At 41.6% G+C, this 21,914-nt stretch overlaps 1 protein-coding gene and 1 pseudogene across 1 annotated transcript; one reads left to right on the forward strand and one right to left on the reverse strand.

Annotated features, from left to right (window-relative positions):
- Window positions 1-3,328: 3,328 nt before the first annotated feature.
- LOC136510992 (protein FAR1-RELATED SEQUENCE 5-like) lies at window positions 3,329-11,261 on the reverse strand (annotated as a pseudogene).
- Window positions 11,262-13,251: 1,990 nt separating this feature from the next.
- Window positions 13,252-21,886, forward strand: LOC136511654 (uncharacterized). The gene is made up of 15 exons (XM_066505700.1): window positions 13,252-13,462; window positions 13,913-14,567; window positions 14,673-14,985; window positions 15,216-15,362; window positions 15,459-15,547; window positions 15,637-15,729; window positions 16,245-16,371; window positions 17,178-17,242; window positions 17,318-17,489; window positions 18,397-18,612; window positions 18,734-18,781; window positions 18,898-19,044; window positions 19,972-20,054; window positions 21,291-21,406; window positions 21,512-21,886. Exons 2-15 carry the CDS (start codon window positions 13,963-13,965, stop codon window positions 21,595-21,597), a joined length of 2,307 nt encoding a protein of 768 aa, XP_066361797.1. The 5' UTR covers window positions 13,252-13,462; window positions 13,913-13,962; the 3' UTR covers window positions 21,598-21,886.
- The last annotated feature ends 28 nt before the right edge of the window (window positions 21,887-21,914 follow it).

The following is a 21,914-nucleotide window of genomic DNA, read 5'->3' on the forward strand; positions in this document are numbered from 1 at the left end:
GACCTGACTAGAATCCGATGCAACGACCGGTCCTTAACCGACACAGATAGGGAAAATAGTGTAACCAAGCTATGTCCTGTTGGCCGCGGGACACAACCTCTTACACCCACTAATACCCATACCATATCCCTGCCTGGTCTCCATTTTCTTTCACCATTTTATCATGAGAGTGATAATAAAATCACCTATTGTGAGTAATGGCAGGTTACTCATGCTACTGAAAAACCTAAGCATAGCAGCTACTCGACCTAAGCTAGTAGGACTCATAGGTAGGTATCTATGCATATGGTTTCAACAATAAGCATGTAACGTAAATGCACGTCATATATATATATATATAGTGATTATTCAAAATAAGGGTTATGCACCGAGGCTTGCCATGGGTAGGCGCGGTGTCAGCTCAGTTAGTCAGTGGCGGCTCTAGGACCTCCTCCTGCATGAGGATCTCCTCCTTGTACTCCTCGATCGCCTCCTCAGACTTGTGATCTCTGATGGTCACGATCTCCGCCAACTCGTTCTTTACATACATCCGATGATGATACAACACTTAGTATTACGACAACAACTCTTAAAATAACAATACATATACCATGCTACTAAGCTAACTCTAATGACTAAGATACTAAGCTAACTATCATCTTCATCAAGTAAAGTGTTGGGTTCAACTAACAAACACCTAGCTTTACAAATGAAGGATATGTCTCTATTTCTACTAATGATTTAATGTATATTTGAAACAAAGAGCATTTAACTACCCTTATGCTAAGTCTATTCTAAAGCTACAAAAATTATAGTGAGCACATAATAATACCATGAACCTACTACAAAATTTTCAAAGCTAAAGATATCACCATTTTGCCATAAAAATTCCTACAATATTTAACCTAATAATATTAGGCACTCTCAAATGATTTAATAGCTCCTTGTATCAACAAGTATATATATGAACTAAATACACTAACAGATAGAGCATAATTTTAGAAACCTAACAAAATTTGTTTCATAATTTTTTGGACACCTACATGATTTTATATGATTTACCAAAGATCAATTCAGAAATGTAATTAGAAAACCATTTAACTAATTCGCTTAAAAAGAAAAGGCGATGAGCCCAGCGCGGCCCACACGCGACGCAACGCGCGCGCGCGTGATGGCCCACATGCACGACCCATGCGAGGTGGCCCACGGAGGGGGAATCCTACGCACGCTGGCATATTAGCAAAAATGCCCCTAGACTATGAGCAAAACAACCCACAGTCCACGTTACTATTTCTACAAACAGTGACTTTGCAACGAAACCCTCATAACTTTCTCCTCTTTACAACGGCAAGACCCCTGGCCTTCCCCGCATGCTCCGGCACATTGAGCGGTGGCACTAGCGCTTGCGCCGGACACATAGGACCCACGCTGACCTATCTACGAGGTCAACGCTCACCTAAGGTTTGACACGAGATGATGGGCGGCGGTTGCATGAGCTGGGACATCGTAGAAGGACCTCTCCATGATGGCGGGCACCCTGCGGCAAAGGCGACAGCATTCTAGTGAGCCACAGCAACAACAAGGTAGTAGGGTAGTGGGTGAGCAACGACAACTCACCAGTGATCTTACCGAGAAGCCGGCTCAGCTGAAGACAACCCAAGCGAGGCTGGCCACGTGCGCGCTGCAAGGTGAACGACGGACCGCAAAGGCACAGCCATGTTAGCGGTAAGGAGGTGGCACTAGAGCTGCAACTAGCATGCGCACGATGAAGAGGGAGCCAAGGCAAACTAGTGGTGCAGAGGAATTGGCGTGGGGTGAAGTTGTGGAGGCTGGCCATGACACGGGCGGTGACAGGGCCTTAATGGCATGGCGGCGGGCAAAGGTCCAAAATTAGAGCTCAGTGTGACGCGAGTCATGGCGGGGTGGGTCGGCTAGAGAGGGGGTGTGAAGGCAGAGACACGAGCACAGGGAATTGATGAGAGGTGCTCGCTCACTGGCTTCACCATGACGTGACGCGACGGTGGCAAAAACAGAGGGAGAAAGAGGGAAAGAGAGAGACGATGCGACAGGTGGGCTAGGCTCATCCACGCCTTGGCGGGACACGAGCGGTGGGACCAAGAGACCCACGATCTAGCACTATGGACAACACGCGCCCATGACCGACCAGCGTGGCCCGCGTGCCGTAGTGCCATAAATAGCATGACAATGGTGGCTCGCCCATGTGCACACGGCAGAGGTGACATGCACAGGGCCGGTAACAGCGCAGAGGTGCAGCGGATCAATGCGGATGTGACAACGATGCTATGGCAGTGGTAGCGTCATGACGCAAGTAGTGCCGACAGTGTGGACGCGACGGCAGCGTAGCGTGGCCGCGGTGGTACCCAAGACGGTAGCGTGAGGCAGAGCAGCTGGGCATGAGGTCAGCGGCTCGCTGTGGCCGGCCTCAGCCAAGCCCAGGCGGCTTGACCGGCCAAGTGCGGCGGCATGGTTGACCGTGGGACATGGCCATGTGCATGGCATGAGAAAGCTGCACGATGACCGCGCACCCGGCGCCAACCAACCCGAGACAGTGACACGCATGAATTTTAAAACGTTCAACACGACCAAACGATTACTTTAGGACCTAAACCATCTTTACCATGCTCAAGATGGCATATGAGACTACTAAATCGAGCTATAACACCTCATCACTCCTTAACCCAATCTCTTGCAATAATTTGCTAAACACGGCAATGTTTAGCTGTTAACATACTTAAAATTTTCCTAAGTTTTTGAGCTGAGTCTTATTTCAAATTACATTTCTAGGCTAATAGAAATATTACTTAGCAATATTATTTTTTAACAGCAAGTATTTCATTGTCATCTACATAGTTTGTACTTCAAACTTTATTTAAATATCACATACATGTTCTATAGCATTTTTGCTTAATAAAAATTGGTTTTAAACCCTAAGTGATATAACGTGACTATCGAATCAACTTTCATTTTGCATTTCTATCAATTGTTTCAAGTTACAGAAATTGATCTACACACTCTATTACATGCATTAACACATAAACATGATGCTCATGACATGTTTTAGTAAATGATTTACGGTGTAACATCGAGGGTGTTACAATTACAGTCTCAGAAAATGTCATAACAAAACATCAATGTGCTTTTTGCCATACTTCACCACATGTAGTTGTCTTTTGCTACGGCTAGTCTTTAGGGTACATCCACTCAAACTTTGATACATCACATTTGAGAACACCACTTGCAAGAGCAGCAATTAATTGTATTGTAAAATGCTATAAATTAAATTAAAAATGATCTAGTGCTATGACCTAATTATGAACAAGAACCCAAACTAAAGCTTCAACTCTGTTTCTTTTATTGCTTTCAGTATCTCTTGTGCTGTTTGCATGTATTTGCATGTTTGGACGCTATGCCTGTCTTCATGGCAATAGGAGCATGGGGGAGGTTTCTTACTTTCCTTCTTCTTCTTTGATTTACTCTTCTTTATAGATTTCTCCCTCACTTGTTGCATAATGCTCTTCTTCCTTTCCACTTTATCCTTTGGCCTTCCTTTTGGATCATTGGCAGGAAGGTTGTTCACCATGGTTGTGTTGACCGTCCTTTGTTCTTGGCATTCATCTACTTCCATACTTGCTACACTTCTGGCTGCCTTAACATCTTTTCAAACCTTGTCTATCCCTTGTGAAGTAATTTTATACTTGTCAGGAGCAAAACAAGCATCTGCTGCTAGCCCACTTATTTTTCTACATAGTGCATTATATCTGAGCTTGTTGGTTGTAGGAACACCAAAACAAGTTTTAGGTGACAAGAGGTTTTCACTGATCTTTATGGTTTCTTCCTCTGATCATCTTCTAAGCAAGTATTTCTCTAGAATTTGTTCTACATCGTAGCTGGTGAATACTTTTAGAATATGGGGACATAAAAGTCCATCTTGCTCAAACATATTATAGGTGCATGAATATGCTGTTGCATTATCTTGGACTAAAACGTTGTAGGTTTTCCATGTTAGCTGACTGCATCTGCGCACTTGTTTCAATATCTCTATGGAAACACCTTCACCCTCTATAGTGACCTACCCCTTCTTGCATGATGTTGAGTCATGTAACAGCTCCTAGAATCTAAAGAAAACACTCCTAGTGTAGAAGTGAGCAGCTTGCTTCTCAAATGCATATCTCCCCCAAAGCGGTGGTTCTAAAATCTCAACCTTGTAGCCTTCAAGATTCTTTTTCTCAATCCTTATGTCCATGATGTACTCATATTGTGTTACAAATTATAGCACTGAATCTTTTGGATGCACTAGCTTCTTGAAGAGTGAATTCATACTTTCTGACCTTCCTATAGTGCTTGTTAAAGGGAAGAATGATTTCCTGAAGTATGTTGGTGCCCATATTGTCCTAGCAACTGACATGTTCTAAAATGCCTCATTCTTATGCAGGTTGTACTTCTCCTCCAAGCTATGCCACATGAGCTCAAATTCTTCTGGTGTTTTAGTATAATTAATGCAAGAATCAAACTCATTAGCAAATTCTTCACTAGAGTTGATCAGCCAACCAAGTTTCTCACAAGCCTTGCTCACTACATGAAATTTGCAGCATCTATGTATAGCATTAGGGAACACCAGCGCTATTGTAGTCTTCATGGCCTTATCTTGGTCGGTCATTATATTTCTTGGTTCAAGCCCACCCATTGCTTCTTTCAAGGTTTGGAATACCTAGACAAATGATTCAATTGTTTCATCCGGAAGCAAGGCACAACCAAGCAATATGCTCTGCATATGGTTGTTCACACCAACTATGGGCACAAATGGCATGTTGTACCTATTAACACAAAAGGTTGTGTCAAAAAAGATACAATCCTTGAAAGTCTTGTGTAAGGAAAATGGACCCTAGGCCCATTTACTTTGGATTTTGGTGTTTGATGGCCAACACAACCAAATTGGACTAATGGATTTGCAAGTAATTGTTTTGTATTTCAATAGGATGCACAATGTGACTTGGACGAAGGCGATGTGATGATCCGATGATCACCACCTCAAGAAAGACATGTGAAGATGCATAGAAGACATACAAGGTCAAGCAAAGTCCAAGCATAAAGATTGGAACCAAGCTGGATGCAAGATCACAAAGAAATGAGCCCGGCAGAAGTGACTGGACGTGGCCCTATGAGTGATCGGACGCGTCCGATCAGGTGCCAGGCAACAGCAGGCATTAGCGGCTATGACCGGATAGTCACCGAACGCTGAGCGAAGCAGTGACCGGACGCACCGATGACACTGTTCATCATCATGATAGTGTTTTCAGTGTGACCGAGCGTAGCAAACTAGATGACTGGACGCACGAAGTGCAGCATCTGATCGAGTCCAGAGAGGTTTCAGAGTGGCGCCAGTGTGACCGAACGCATCTGGTCGATGATGACTGGACTCTGAGCCGAGTCCGATCAACATGCGTGCTCCAACGGTTGGGACGACCGAACACGTCTGGTCAGGATGTGATCAACGTCTGGTCAGCAGGAGAAAGCTAGGTTTCATCCCCAATGGCTACTTCTCGGTGGGGCTTATAAATAGACCCCCAACCGGCCATTTGAGTAGTGTGGAGTTGAGGAAACATATCAAGGGTGTTGATACACCATTTTAGTGATCTCCACTTTGCATAGTGTTTAGTGATTCATTAGGTGATTAGTGTAGGTGCTTTGCGAAGTGCTTAGGTTGATTAGACCACCGCTTATGCGCTTGCTCTAGGTTTAGGCCTAGTGTTTAGTGAGGTTTGCATACCTCTTACCATGCGATGCTTACGCACACCATTGTTGTACATTGGAGGGGCTTGTAATCTTGTGAGATCACACCAACCGCATTTGTGGTGTGGGCGCCACCGTGTACCGGTGGGAACAAGGCCCATGGTGGTTCAGCTGGAAGCTTGATAGTGAAGACGATGGGGAGCGGTCCGGAAAAGGCTTGTTGGAAGGCACACCAGAGACCCACTTGCATGTGGGGAAGGCTCGAGGCTATCCACGGAGTTACCCGACCGGGAGCTTGGCCCTTGCGAGGGGCTTCAACGAGAACTAGGGGGAAGCTTGCGCTCTTCTTGATACCTCGGTAAAAATACTAGAGTCGTCGATGGACATTTGCATATCTCTACCTTACTCTTTAGCTTACGCATTTACATTGTTTGTATAACTCCTTTTGCGGTAGAGATAGTAACACACTAGCAAAAACGTAGTTGCACATTTAGATAGTTTATCTTTTTGCATAGGTTTTGCTAAGGTTAGCAAAAGAGGCCATAGTTTAGAGTTAGATTTTTAAGTTACCTAATTCACCACCCCCTCTTAGGCATCACGGTCCCCTTTCAATTGGTATCAGAGTCGGTTGGCTCAATTTAGACCTTTGGCTTCACCGCCATTGAGCCGATGCTATTTAGAGTGGTTGCGATGGATACCTCTAGGCCTCCGCACTTTGACGGCACTAATTTCCCCTACTATAAAGCTAGAATGGCTTGTCACCTTGAGGCGATAGATTTGGGTGTTTGGAGAGTCACTCGTGAAGGGATGAAACCCATTAAGAATCTCGATAATCCCACAAAGAGTGAAAAAAAAAGAAATTCATTTCAATACTAGAGCTAAAAATTGCTTGTTTAAATCTTTTAGCATGGATGTGTTTAACCAAGTGTTCACTTTAAATATGACACATGAAATTTGGTTAAAACTCCAAGAGCATGACGGCACAACTAATGTCCGTGAGCAAAAACATTGTCTAGCTAAACAAAATTATGATTCCTTTAAAATGAATGATGATGAGCTTGTTCGTGATATGTATTCTCGATTGAATCTAATTATCAATGAGCTCCATTCAGTAGGATTAACAAACCTAGATGATGCGAACATTGTCAGGAAGATCATCTCCATGCTACCACAAAAGAAATATGCAAGCATCATCACCATCCTTCACAACATGGAGGACTTGAGCACCATGACCCCGGCCATAGTCATTGGCAAGATAGTGGCATTTGAAATGTCACGCAAGATGGGTCAAGAAGAAGCCTCTTCATCAAGCAAAGGCAAAGCTCTCGCATGTAGTGAGAAAAAAAATGAAGGGCAAGCAAGTTGATACAAGCTCAAGCTCAAGCTCCTCAAGTGAAGAAGAAGATGAAGATGATGATGATGATGATTCAAGTGATGATGATCAATCTTCCTCCTCCACCTCTGAACTTGATGAAGAATCAATCAAACTTATCAACAAGGTGGAGAAAATGATCCAAAGGCTCAATGTCAAGGGTGTGCCCATCCAAATTCAAGATTTCATCTTCACCAATCAAAGAAATGAGCAAAGAAAGAAATGATGCTATAGATGCGGCGAGTTGGGGCACTTTGTGGAAGTTTATCCAAACAAGTCTACACCCAAGACAAAGAAGAAGGCATGCAAGGACAAAGCCCTCACATCAATAAGGTCATGGGATGATTCTTCAAGTGAAGAAGAAGATCATCACAAGAGGCGAGGGCACAAGCACTCATCATCAAGCACCTCACGTGTGTGCCTTATGGCATGAGGTAACAAAAAGCCTATCCCTAGTGATAGTGACAATGATAGTGATGATGAGCTACCTTCTTATGATGAAATTGTGTAAGAAAATCTTAACTTTGCTAAAGTTTGCACTAGTCAACAAAAGAAGCTTGAAAAATTAAAAGAAAAACTAGATAGCTCACAACAAGCTTATGCTACTTTGCTTGAACAATATGAAACTTTTGCCAATCTTAATCTAGAGCTATCTACTAAAATTGAGCAACTTGAGACTAGTGCAAACACAAATAATTGTACAATCAATGATGAGCAACTTATAAAGAAAAATGAAAAAATAAAGAAAAAGTTAGCTAGCTCACAAGATGCTTATAAAAGTTTGCTTGCTAAAATAGAAACTATGTGCAAATATTGTGATGAGCTAACTAATAAAGTTGCTAATCTTGAAGCCGTTGGTACTACCCCACCGAGGCACCTAAAAAGGAAGGTTCTATTTTTGACATGCCTAAAAAGGATGCCTCTACTTCTTGTAATAATTTATGTTTAGACTCATCCTTGTGCAACCAAGTTTGTGTTAAGAAAATTGTTGTAGAAACATGCACACAAGAGGTCGCAAAGGAGAATGAGCAACTCAAGCAAGAAGTGGCTCGCCTCACCAAGGACTTGACTCAAGTGAAAGGCAAGACGAAGCAAGCCTAACTTCATCAAGATAACACCGTTAAGGAAGTGAAGAAGCTTGATGAAGGACAAACCGTGGTTTGCTACGTATGCCACAAGGAAGGCTGCAAGTCCTATGAGTGCAAGGTGAAGAATGGGGGAGGAGCTAAGAAGAAAGAGAGAAACAAAAAGCAAACAAGCAAGCTCTCCAACACCTACACCAACAAGGTGGACAAAAAGGCCTCCACACCTTATCTCTTGAAGAAGAAGAAAAATGATAAGGTGGTGGCCATCAAGGTGAACAAGCAAGCCAACAATGGGGCCAGATGCATTTGGGTGTCAATGGAGATTATTTTCAACATGAAGAGCACCAAGAAAATTTGGATCCCGAAAGGGAGTGAGAAGTCCGATGGACTTCGAGGAATTTGGAGACTTGGCAAAGTATGGGTGCATTTCATGGGGTGCATCACATTGGATCATGTCAATTGCCAAGTGGGGTAGTGAACACTATGAACCCAAATTCCCCTCCTCATGTTGGATAACTAGATTTAATTTCTTGCAATCTTAATTAGCATCTAGTTACTTTTTATGCCTATGTTTGTATTTGTATGCTTAAATATTTTGTCTTGCATACACTAGGTATATCTTATGGTAGGCTTGCTCGGTTTCACTCTTAACCCTTGGAGCAAACCTACATGGTTTAAATTGTTTAGGAGCACGGCACATAGCTTGTTTTATAATTGTTCATCTAATATGTGCCAAAGTCCAAATTGTAGATAATTTCTCCCGAATATTACTTTCGAAAATAATTCTCACATTCATGTGATGTCATATTTTAAGTGGTATTTTTTATTCCAAAATCAATGTGCATGTCTCCTACAAGTATTCCATACTTGTGTGCACAAATTTAGGGGGAGGTTACTCTACAAATTGGATGCCTTGAGACTAACACCTTTTCAAGCTTATCATGTGTGCAGTAGTCTTATTACAAGGAAAATGGAGTCCCTAGAGTCTGAGCCGAGTCCGATCAACGCGCGCACTCTAACGGTCGGGACGACCAGACGCGTCCGGTCAAGACATGATTAGCGTCCGGTGAGTAGTAGAAAGCTGGGTTTCGTCCTCAATGGCTACTTTCTCAGTTAGGCTTATAAATAGACATCCTAATCGGCTATTTGAGTAGTGTGGAGCTGAGGAAACATATCAAGGGTGTTGATACACCATTTTAGTGATCTCCACTTACATAGTGCTTAGTGATTCATTAGGTGATTAGCGTAGGTGCTTTATGAAGTGCTTAGGTTGATTAGACCACCGCTTATGCGCTTGCTCTAGGTTTAGGCCTAGTGTTTAGTGAGGTTTACATACCTCTTACCACTCGGTGCTTACGCGCACCATTGTTGTATATCAGAGGGGCTTGTAATCTTGCGAGATCACACCAACCGTGTTTGTGGTGTGGCCGCCACCGTGTACCAGAGGGAATAAGGCCCACGGTGGTTTGGCTGGAAGCTTGATAGTGAAGACGGCGAGGAGCGGTCCGGGAAAGGCTTGCCAAAAGGCACACCGGAGACCCACTTGTGCGTGAGGAAGGCCCGGGGCTATCCACGGAGTTACCCGATCAGGAGCTTGGTCCTTACGAGGGATTCCTTGCGAGGGGCTCCAACGAGGACTAGGGGGAAGCTTGCGTGCTTCTTGATACCTCGGTAAAAATACCGGAGTCATCGATGGGAGTTTACATATCTCTACCTTACTCTTTAGCTTCCGTATTTATATTGTTTGCATAACTCCTTTTATGGTAGAGATAGCAACACACTAGCAAAACCATAGTTGCACATTTAGATAGTTTATCTTTTTGCATAAGTTTTGCTAAGGTTAGCAAAAGAGGCCATAGTTTAGAGTTAGATTTTTAAGTTGCCTAATTCACCCCCCTATTAGGCGTCATGGTCCCCTTTCATCTTGTACACCTCCGTTGTCCTTCCATCCACCCAAAACAGCCCCTTAACAACATTGTCACTATCAATCTTCACTGCATAAAAAAGGTTGGACTCTCAGACTACTGCTTCTGGAAATACTCCAATGTTGACTCCATATCTCTTAAATGAACTCCCTTCCTCATGTGACTCCTCAAGTTTGAAATATCCTTGCTGTTGTATGACAAGTTCCCAATCCCACCATAGAAATAAGAAGGCACAGCCATGATTTGCATGGTGCTAATGTTCCTATGGTGGAGTGTCTTCATAAGCTTATAATTTGCAAACGAAATGCGCCGATGGGACCTTAGTTGTTTCCTTCTTCCAATCTGCTTCACCAAGGGATGTGTGTGTTCTACTTTCGTCACAACCACTCTCTATTTACCATCCCGTAGACCAACTACCATATGTGTCTTGCAATCGTATTTCTTGACAGTGCTGCACTTCTTTGACGCTGTGGTCAGTACAGCCGAAGAACTCTTCTTCTTTGAGGCCTTAGCTTGTGCTACATCTTTGGTCAAGCTCTTCCTCTTTGAGGCCTTAGCTTTTGATACATCATTGGTTGCCGTGCTAGTTAAAGTGTTGTCCTCCTGCTCACTATCTGTCCTTATGGCATGTGTGCACTCAAATTCCTTTCTAATAAGCTCCTTAGGGCCTGTTTGGAATGCAGGAATAAAAAAGACGGGAATAGGAAAAACGCAGGAATGGGGTGAGTGTGTAGTGGTAAAACAGAGGAAAGAAAAAAATGGGAAATAACTAGAAGAGGTGTTTGGAACGCAGGAATTCATAACATAGGAAAAACGCTGGAAGTAACATTATTTTTTGTTTCTCTTCTCTTATTGTCTCGGTCTTCGTGAATCCATTGGTTTGGACTGGATGTTTTGTTTCCCGTGAAATGAATGGAGGTAGGAAACTTTCCTTTGTTTTACAGTTGAAGTTTCCTTCATTCCAAACAACATTTCTAGAAACCTTTCTAAAGGAATGGATTCCTATGAATTTCCTTTGAAATTCCTTTGATCCAAACAAGGCCTCAGTAACAGTATTGTTCTTTGATGATGCAACCCGGATACTGAAACCCATTTTGAATGCATAAGCATTGTAACTCTCCTCGCTTCTTCAACACTGTCAAATTCCATCCCACAAATGGCACAACAGGCTGTGAACACACAACATCTTCTTCTTCATGGTAAACTTCTTCTTCAGATGACACATCCACATCAATATAGCCTTACACATCGGTGGCATTGTTGGAGACACTCTGATTGATATCAATTTTACCTTGGCCCTACAAAACAATGTTGCAAAAGTTTTAAGCATGACACATATGCACCCTCTTAAAGGAAACTAATAAAACAATGCTTGATGTAGTAAAAAGATCTTACTTCAGCAACAATTTCACGTGATGTATGGATAATTGTGTGACTGCAATTGTTATTGTTCGAGCTTGCGGCATTTTGTGGCAGTCCAACAAATGTTTGCTGTTGCATGCTAGCACTATTTACATCCTGCACATACCCCATGTTGCAAACTGCATAAGTAGATGTTTCACGTGCTATAATTCTATGTTTCCTTGGTACAAACATGAAGACAAACAATCATGGACTAGATCAAATGAACACAGTAAATACATCATAAATTCGAGATCATCCTATTTACACCCCATGTTGCAAACTACATAAGTAGATGTTTTACGTTCTATAATACTCTGTTGCAAGCATAGGTCGGAAGAAGCTGGAAATCGTAGATCTTACCTCAGCCACACCATGAACAGATATGGGAATGCTCCTGGAATTGGTACCTACGAGATCTCCATCTAATCGACGAACTGGTAATCTGCTGCTCGAAGCAACAAATCCGTCGAATCGTTTGCAACGATTGGGGGTGGGCGGTGTGCATAGGAATGATTCTCTGGGGGAAACTTGATTTGTTGCAGTAGGTGAGACATTGGGGATCGATTGTTGCAATGATTGTCGAGCGGTGCACGGCGCGGAAGAAGCCGTGCTTGAGCGGCGTACGCGGCGCGGAAGAAGCCGCGCTCGAGCGGCGCGCGCGGCAGGGAAGAAACGCGATCCACCGGAGCAGCACGTGACAGGAAGAAAGGGAAGCGAAATTTCTAGGCCATTCGGTACACGGGTTGTATGCTAGGCTTGCGTCCACGGAACCGTCCGTCCGGGCGCCAGCGCTCCCGCTTGTGGAACCAAAACTAAAAGATCTGCTCCAAAACTCCAAATCCTTAAAATGTTCAATGTCTATTGCCATGGCAAATTTATATGAGGAAGTTTCTTGTGAGCCATTAAAAAAATCGTAATTCTCTACGAGTCACTGAAAAAGTTCGACGGACTTTAGCGTCACTGTTCTAACTTTTTTTTTTGTCCTCCATGCCACTGTCGTTAGATTGAGCTTTAACGGTGTCAAACTGCAGGTGTGAAAAGTAAAAAAATACCCTTAGGTCTAAATATGCCATTAATTTTTTTAGTATCTTAACGACTTCAAATAAAAAAAACTCAAAACTAGAAAATTATAGATCTCGTCGATATCTATAATTTTCATATAAAATTATCTTTATTTAATTCTGTAAAAAAGATATGATTTTTGTGAAATTAAATAAAAATAATTTTTATTTAAAAATTATAGATCTCGACGAGATCTACAACTTTCTAATTTTGAGTTTTTTAATTTAAAGTCATGATCAAAATAAATTAATGACATATTTAAATCTAAAAGTATTTTTTGACTTTTTACACCTACCGAGCTGTACGGAGGGGGAAAAAATAGAACACGCTGAAGTCCGCCAAACTTTAAGAAATTGTAATCTTTTATAATGGGTTACAGGGAATTCGCTCAATTTCTATACACAATCTTAAGGGCATGTTTGGTTCCAAATAAGTCACCTACTTATAAGTTAAAAAGTAAAATAAATGACTTATTTTGGCAAACACCATCAACTTATAAGTCACCCCTACTTATAAGTTTTAAGTTGGTTCACCCTAGCTTAAAACTTATAAGTCATCCTTTTTCGCGTAGGGCCCATATATTTAATGAGCTTATAAGTCATTTACAACTAAACATATATGACTTATAAATCACTAATTTTTAATGAAAGCAAACAAGCCCTGAACCCCAGGAGTTGCGTGCAGCCTTTTCTTCTCTCCCGTTCATCCTGCGTGCGCGCGCTCTCTCTCTCTCTCGTGGGCCGTGGCGTGGAGTGGGTGACCGCCGCCGCCCCCGTGCTCTCTCTCTCTCTCGTTGCGACGAGTGGGCGACCGCAGCCCGCCGCCGCCTACGCCAGGTGCCCAGGTCGCCCTTCGGCAGTTCGGTAGCGACGAGCATCCACCAGGTATGCTCACCTCTTCTCTTTCCTTCCTGCCGTGTGAAACTGAGCCCCCAAACCCTAATTTAAGCTATTTGTCCATTAGTATTTGAACTTGATCTAATTACAAGCTTATATATGCACTCCATACGAAAAAATGTACCTTTTTGCAAAAATCATCGGGGTGTGTAAATTCATTTACTGGGTCCACTCCTAGTAGCGAAGGAATTTCATCAAGACCAAACGGCCCTTGTCGAGCCTAGTTATTGAACGATTAATTAGTTTTTTTTTGTCTCCAATATATTTGGGGAATTTAGCATCAGCGATTATTGAGTCTTGGCTACTCTGGGCTCTATATGCACACTGAGGTTGTGAGGGGACCAAATTGGAGCCCAGTGAAATGATTAGTAAGTTTTTCCCTGTCATTATGTATAATTAAATTTATGCTCATGGTTGAACCATTTTGGATGACTTCAGATTTGTACATGAGTGTGATCTTCCCATTGTGAAGTCAGAGGCAATCAAGTATGGCTTCAAGGGCAATCATTAGGAGAAGGAAGTATTTCTTGGATCACATTAACACACCTGTCATTTCATCGTCCGCCTTCTCTACCTTCCAACATGGAAGACTCGGTTTGGAGGTTGAGCCAAGAACAGAACAGCGATTTCTCGAGCATAGTTCTGGGGATTTCAAATGTGAGAAGAAGCAACACAGTATGAATTTGATAAAAAAGGATCTACTAGGTCTTGGTAATGGGTTTCGGCAACGTCCAGCTTATGTGATTTCTCTTTCTCATGGTGGAATTGGAAAGAATGAATTTGGGTTGCCTTTGAGCTTGGGAGCTAGATCTTTGCTGCAGTCAGTCCGCACAGCATCAACTGCAACTGCAGGGCAGCCTAAGATGGATACAGATGATGAACAGAGTGAGGACCAGAAGCAGAATAAACAGAAAAAGGAGGCATCCCCAGAAGAATGTGATCAGGCTGTGGAAGGCCTAAGCACTGCAAAAGCTAAGGCTAAAGCTAAGCAGGTACAAGAATCTCTGAAGGTTGACCAATCAGTTATACAGAAGTTTTGGGCGAGAATTCTGGGTGTGGGTCCTGCTCTCCGTGCTGTTGCTTCAATGAGCAGGTCTCAATTCCTTTTCTTTCCTACCTGAATGCATGATTATATAAGATGAATGATTGGTCTGTTTCTTCTATAACTTATGAGACAATTTTTTGTTTGTTTGTTAAGGGCTGATTGGGCTGCAAAGCTTAAGCATTGGAAGGATGAATTTGTTTCTACACTGCAGCATTACTGGTTAGGGACAAAACTACTCTGGGCAGATGTTAGGATCTCATCAAGATTGCTGGTGAAACTTGCTGGTGGGAAGAGCCTTTCAAGGAGAGAGAGGCAACAGCTGACACGGACAACAGCAGATATCTTCAGGCTGGTCCCGTTTGCTGTGTTCATCATTGTTCCATTCATGGAATTCTTACTGCCAGTCTTCCTCAAGTTGTTTCCAAACATGCTTCCATCAACTTTCCAGGACAAAATGAAAGAAGAGGTATGTTCTTGACTATTTGTAAGTTGCAACTACCTGAAATTATGTTGCTTATTAGTTGCCATGTGTCTCAGCAAGTGAAATACTACTGTATGCTTAAGTCACGAACCATATCTAATAAACTATTAATTTCGATTCATTAGCATACCCTATTGGTGCCATTTGTATGGGAACCACAAGCACTATCATAGTGCAATCTGATTGGCTCACGGGTGCTTTTTTTTCCTGTACAGGAGGCATTAAAAAGGAAATTGAAAGCAAGAATGGAGTATGCAAAATTTTTGCAAGATACCGCAAAAGAAATGGCAAAGGAAGTTCAGACATCTCGTAGCGGAGAAACAAAACAGACAGCTGAAGATCTGGACGAATTTTTGAATAAGGTATAAGTTTCTTTGTGTGCTCTGTTGTCTCTGGAATAACTATGCATAGTGAACTACTTTCTCTATTATTGGTTGGATAATGTGCCTTGAGATCAGGTTAGGAGAGGTGAACGTGTCTCTAATGATGAAATCTTGAATTTCGCAAAGCTATTCAATGATGAACTTACTCTGGATAACATGAGCAGGTTAGATATTCCTATTCCTTTAGTAACTGTATAAATTCATATTCACAATTACACTAGTGACTAAACAGTTGGTTAGCACTATCCTGCAGACCACGCTTGGTTAATATGTGCAAATATATGGGTATCCGGCCTTTTGGTACAGACCACTACTTGAGGTTCATGCTTCGCAAAAAACTGCAAGAGTAAGTATTTAAATGAAGAGGTTAACTGAATGCTTATGCATTCTTATCTGCATATGCCAATATAACAAAATTGGTTAATTTTGTATATCAAACAGTGATGGGAACTTGTGGTTGATACTATCTTATAGACAGCTCACCTAATCAATTATCAAAATGGAAAGTTTTGTTTCTAGTTAGTTGGACTACTGATAGGAAAATTCATGCATTACTTTCAAGAAAAGACTTTGCAATGGGCAGTGTTTCTGTGGCCATGTAAACTTAGCAGACATTTGGTACCATCTTCATTTTGTTTATGTTTAACTCTCCATGCCCCGGTGTTTTTTTGTAGGACTTTAGGTTCAACACCTAGATTTGTTTTCTGTCTATATAAAGAAGTTCATGATTTCTTCTTTCTTCAGTTTAGTTGGTAGTTGTTTTTCTGTCTGTTTTGTTGGTTTTTTAGCTTCATCGAGTTCGAACTTAAAATGCTGGTGCGAAATATCTGCTTGTTTTGTTAATATTCCTTATCGTTTCAGCATTAAGAATGATGATAAGCTGATTCAAGCTGAGGGAGTTGAATCTCTCTCTGAAGAAGAGCTCCGGCAAGCCTGCCGGGAACGTGGTCATCTAGGCCTGCTGTCAACTGAAGAGATGCGCCAACAGGTTTATTGCATTATGATGTGCACATGATCTAGTGTTGTATGGCCTTGAGTAATTTGCTTATATTTACTTGTTCTTGTTTGTTTATACCTTTATGCTATCCATTCATATCACAGTTATTTGAGCCATCAGTTCTTGTTCCACACTACAAAACACACTTATCTTTTTGAGACAGATTTTCAGCACTTCTCCATTATTGCCCACCATTTAATATACCCTTCATTTAATTGCAACAACACATGCATAGTTAATTATTTCTGATGTACCTAGCCATCCCAGCAACTATGAATTTGGTCCTTTTTAACATGTTCATGCCTTAGCACACTGTGTCAAGAATTGGAATGGTACTATGATATGGAATAACACATGATATGGAATGGAGTGTTATTCATGTTGATCTAGATCACTGTTTTATCAAAGAATGCATGTTTTCTCTCTTTCTTTTTGGCTAACTTTAAGGACCTCTATAAGCTGCTCAGGGCCATGTTTGCTTCTCTTAGCGGCTGTTTTCTCGTTCTTTTCTCGTCTCTTCTCTCTATTAAATGAAATGTTATGTTTTAGAGTTTGTTTGCTCCAAAAGGCTATTTGTAAAATATGTCCCAGGTCTGATGTACTGTTGAAGGAAAGTACAACCAGCCCCAGCTTCGACTTTGAGTTAAACACATCTGACTATCTGAGTTGTATTGCTTGGCTTTTGTTTTTTTAACCATAAGTGTAACTCAATGATACTAAAATCTGGTGTATATAGCAGCTGTGTAGAATTTTAGATGCATGATAAACTGTACCAATAAATTTCATTTTGCACCCAGCTCCGAGACTGGTTGGACCTCTCACTTAATCATGCTGTGCCATCTTCACTTCTCATACTTTCAAGGTAAGTTTGGTTGATATTTCCTTCTAGTGTTATTACCGCTCGTGCTTGCATTCTTATATTTGGTAATGCTTTTAGAGCCTTTACTGTGTCTGGGAGAATGAAGCCTGAGGAGGCTGTTGTAGCAACACTATCTTCTCTACCAGATGAAGTTGTGGATACAGTTGGGACAGTATTGCCATCTGAAGATTCGGTTTCTGAGAGGAGGAGAAAATTAGAATTCCTTGAGATGCAGGAAGAACTTATCAAGGTGATATTGAACTGTAGACGGAAACATGTTCTTTTTCTTAGCTTCCTGTTATCATTATATTTGAGTAGGTCTTCTGTGGGAGTAGTGCTGTGTATCTGATAGAGAACTTCCATCCACTGAATGTGCACCTCCTAGTTTTGTTATTTAAGTTTCATCCAGTCCAGAAAGACACATTTATCTTAAGTAGTTAAGCCATAGATTAGTATTTTCTGACAACCCAACTTTATATGCACCCTGGATATTCTGATATTTTGAAATGCCAACATCATATACTGATGTTTTGCTGTGACTTTGCTGAATCACATGCTTGAATTTCTTAGGATTTCCTGTTTGTATTTTCTCTTCTGACAAAGTTACAAAGGCAAATTTCAATAGACTGATATTGGGCCCAATCCCTTCTGATTGGCAAATGAACTAAAGCTTATTTGAAGGGATTGGGCCTAATCCCACTATATCCAAACAAGCCATTAATATGCCTCAGTGGCTCAGTCCATGGTTTATGCTATTTCACGGGTCAAGTGGAACTTGTTCATTAGAAGAACTAATTTGAAAACGTTTTTATAATAGAACTCAGTTTTGATGTCTCAGTGTATGGTTTATACATTCCTTGCTCTCGATCTATTAAGCTCACCTAAACTCCTTTGAGATTCATCTTAGATTTAATGTAGAGTGTTCTTATCTTTTCTCAATAAAATGGCTGAAGGCTTGTTCAGACAAACAATTCCACATGTGGATTGGAGCGGGTGTGTGTGTGTGTTTTATCTGAGCAAGCCCTGAATGGGATCTGTTAATGCAGCTTGCTTAAAAAAATCTAGGATATGAATCCATATTTGTTTATCGTTATATAATCATTTTTATTATGTTGCAAATCTGTGTTGTTGATGTTCTGCGTATAAAAACCATTCAGGAGGAAGAGAAAAAGAAAGAGAAAGAAGAAAAGGTAAAACAAAAGAAAGAAGAGGAGGCAAAGATGAAAGAACCAGACACTGCTGAAGAAGATTTAGCTTTGAAGGAAATGACTGATGCTACTGCTAGGGAAGAAGAGCTGAGAAAAGCAAAAGAACATGACAAGGAAAAGCTCTGTAATATCAGCCGTGCATTGGCTGTGCTCGCATCTGCCTCTGTATGATCCTAGTCTATGTGTATTCTTTTATTAGTAAATGTACATATGGACACTAATAGCACCATTATTCTAGAACAATTGTCTGTCTGACATTTTTCCAACTTCGATCTCTACAATGCAGTCTGTTAGCAAGGAGCGTCAAGAGTTCCTGAGCCTTGTCAATAAAGAGGTATAGTGTGAAGTGTGATTAAAGCAACAATTATTCATGCATTCACCTTTCAGTTATAACAAATAATGCATCATGGAGGTTTAATAGGATTTAGCTGTCCAAATGTTCCAATGCAGATAGAGCTATATAACTCCATGCTCGAAAAAGAGGGTACTGAAGGTGAAGAAGAAGCTAAAAAAGCATATATAGCTGCTAGGGAAGAGCCAGACCATGATGCTGAGGTCGCTGCAGAAGAAAAGGTCTCGTCAGCGCTGATTGAGAAGGTAAGAAATCCTCTTAATGTGTGTTATAGCCATAGTTAAAATTTACAAATATCACCTTTGATGTGTTTTCTAAGGTAAGTGTTATTGGATATTTCCCTTAAAAACTATAAATAGATGTCTGAAAAGTTTAGAGATAAGACTGCAAACTTTTGCTTGACTTACAGACAGTTCTACCAATAGTCCAATATCAAATGATTGTAACTTTGGCCTATTATTGATGATACTTAACAGTTACTACCCTTTGTTTTTAAATTTCAAGGATGTCGAATGTCTGTGCATCTTAAAAAGCTGATCAAAATTTCCCAATAGAGCTGTTGTATTTTTTTTAATCTTTAGTTGGTAGCTACTTAGAGATAATAATCATATCAAATGGGTCTAGTTGGTAAGGATACCAAACTCTCTGGCTGTGTCGACATTCTAGTAGAATGCTACAAAAAGAAACATGCACCACTTGATTCTGGTGATGTGAGCCAATTAATTTATACTGTAAACCGCTGACGAAGAGGTATATAATAACATAAACGGTTCAAACTTGAATCCACTTCACATAAATTTATACTCTAGTGTAGTTATCGATGGTATTTTTGCATATTCTCCATATACTGCCGTCATCTTCATGCTTGAGGAAAATCCTGGACATGCATCAACTAAGATTTAAGTTGGTCATTTACTCTGTCTTTTTGTAGGTTTTATAACTTAATCTATGTGCTCACTTAAAATAAGCCTATAACAAACTAAAGTGGAGGGAGTATGGGTATCTAATCTCACTAGCAAAGCTAAAGCCTTAAAGGATATCTAGTTTCATAAATGATTTCTGCATTTAACCCTCACAAGGAGGAGGCGCAAACTACCAGTGGTATTGGTTATTTACGATTAAGAGATTGATTATTCACTTGCACATATGTTTTACACTTTTACTGCATTCAGGTTGATGCTATGCTTCAAGAATTAGAAAAGGAGATTGATGATGTGGATGCACAAATTGGAAACCGTTGGCAACTTCTTGATAGGTATGGTGCTTCTATGTTGAAAGTTGTTTAATGTTGCATAATAGTCAGCCAGTCCATTTTTTAGCTCTTAAGTACCCACTTATCTGGATTCGCAATATTGTTTTGTACATTTTTCAGTCGCAGTAGGTTGTTACCCTGTTGCCCCTTAGCAGCACATTTGTTTGGCCACCTATTTCTGTAATTTACCCAACCATCTCCATTGAATCAATATTCCTGTTTGGTCCATGTGGAAGTCACCGTCATAGCTGTGTTGTTTCATATTGCTGAAGCCTGAATAAGATATGCGAGACATTGTTTATCAAGCAGAACTGTCATTTAGGGTTGGGTAAAAAAATGAAATCAAACGATCGAGACTTTGGGTTATGGTTCTTAGATCGGTTCCTGCCTTTAGGGAACTGAATTTTTTCATAGATCTCAGTCTGATTGCTTGGTTACCTGAATGGCCATTTGACCCATCCCACCCCAGCACTGTACCCTAGTCCCCACTATTAAATCCCCACTCCGGCTCCCAGTCCCAGAATACTAGTCCTAGCCACCAATACCCCAAGTGCGCACAACCAGCAGCACCAAGGCACCAAGCGTGGCATGTGAACCATACAACATAGCTGGCTGATGGTCTGTGCGATGCACATGGCTCCACCTCTGGCCCACGATACACGTGGCTTTGTGCTGCTTCCTCCATACACGGTTCTCTTTTGCTCCCCCCATAGCTATGCCCCAAAGGATATACGAAAGGGAGATTGGGAGATGATTTGTTGATTTGGATGGAAGAAAAGGGGTAAATGAGGCTGGAATGGGGGTTAGTGTTGATTTGGGATGAGAGAGTGAACTTGAAGACGAGGCTAGGATGGGGTTTGGTGTTGATTTGGATGAACAAGTGCTCCTGTTTTCCTCAGTGCTCTTGGGGAAGAAGTGCTCATGCTTTGTGCTGATGTACCTACAAGTGCTGAGTTCGGTCAGCTTCAGTCTGAACAGGATACCTAACCATTCCCTGTTTTCCTGGCAAACACCTCGGTTCTCATTTTGCAAAGGCCTTACTTTTAAAAAACTGAATTACCGGAACCAAGTTGCCGGTTGGGATCCTACACCCAGCCTACAGTCAGTCCCAATAATAAACTTATGCCTATGAGTGCTTCTCCTGTACGAGGTGGAAACCTTGGTGTTTACACGTTTTGACCAAAATCATCTTGCACATGTGTCATCGGCATGTTGATCTAATTCGCCGTTCATGTGCAGGGACCTCGATGGTAAGGTGACTCCTGAGGAGGTGGCCGCCGCCGCAGCCTATCTGAAGGACACCATCGGGAAGGAAGGCGTGCAAGAGCTCATCAGCAACCTTTCGAAGGACAAAGGTCCGTTCACACCCCTGACACCTGTACACTCTGTTCACTCTAGCTTTGTAGCAAATGCCCAATTTTCTCATTATTTTCTGTCTTTTTCTATTTGTGTGCCTACAGAAGGAAAGATCCTCGTGGAAGATATTGTGAGGCTAGCATCGCGAGCAGAGGAACACAACGATGGCGAAGAGGAAGCACGGCAGTAGGTGGAAACAGGCCGAGTATCTAGATGATGGGTGGACTATTATTTCTGGAAGGAAACTATGAACATCTCAGTTACTCATGGCTGCCCCTTGTTAATCAAAAGGAAGTACAGCCGTTTTTGGTGCCCCTAGGCAGAGACCCCGGTAGAATGACTCGTTGCTGTAAAGATGGTGTGACATGCATATAAGTTATACGGTACTCGACAGAGTTGTGGTTCGGAAGGTTGTTCGCAACCGAAATTTTGGCTGGTTGCTGTGGAAGTGGAAATACAGTTCGGTTGGTCTTAAGCTACCCTCAATTCTGAAAATATTTAGTCTAG

This window comes from Miscanthus floridulus, chromosome 16 (genome assembly GCF_019320115.1).
Source record: "Miscanthus floridulus cultivar M001 chromosome 16, ASM1932011v1, whole genome shotgun sequence".
Classification (NCBI taxonomy): Eukaryota; Viridiplantae; Streptophyta; class Magnoliopsida; order Poales; family Poaceae; genus Miscanthus; species Miscanthus floridulus.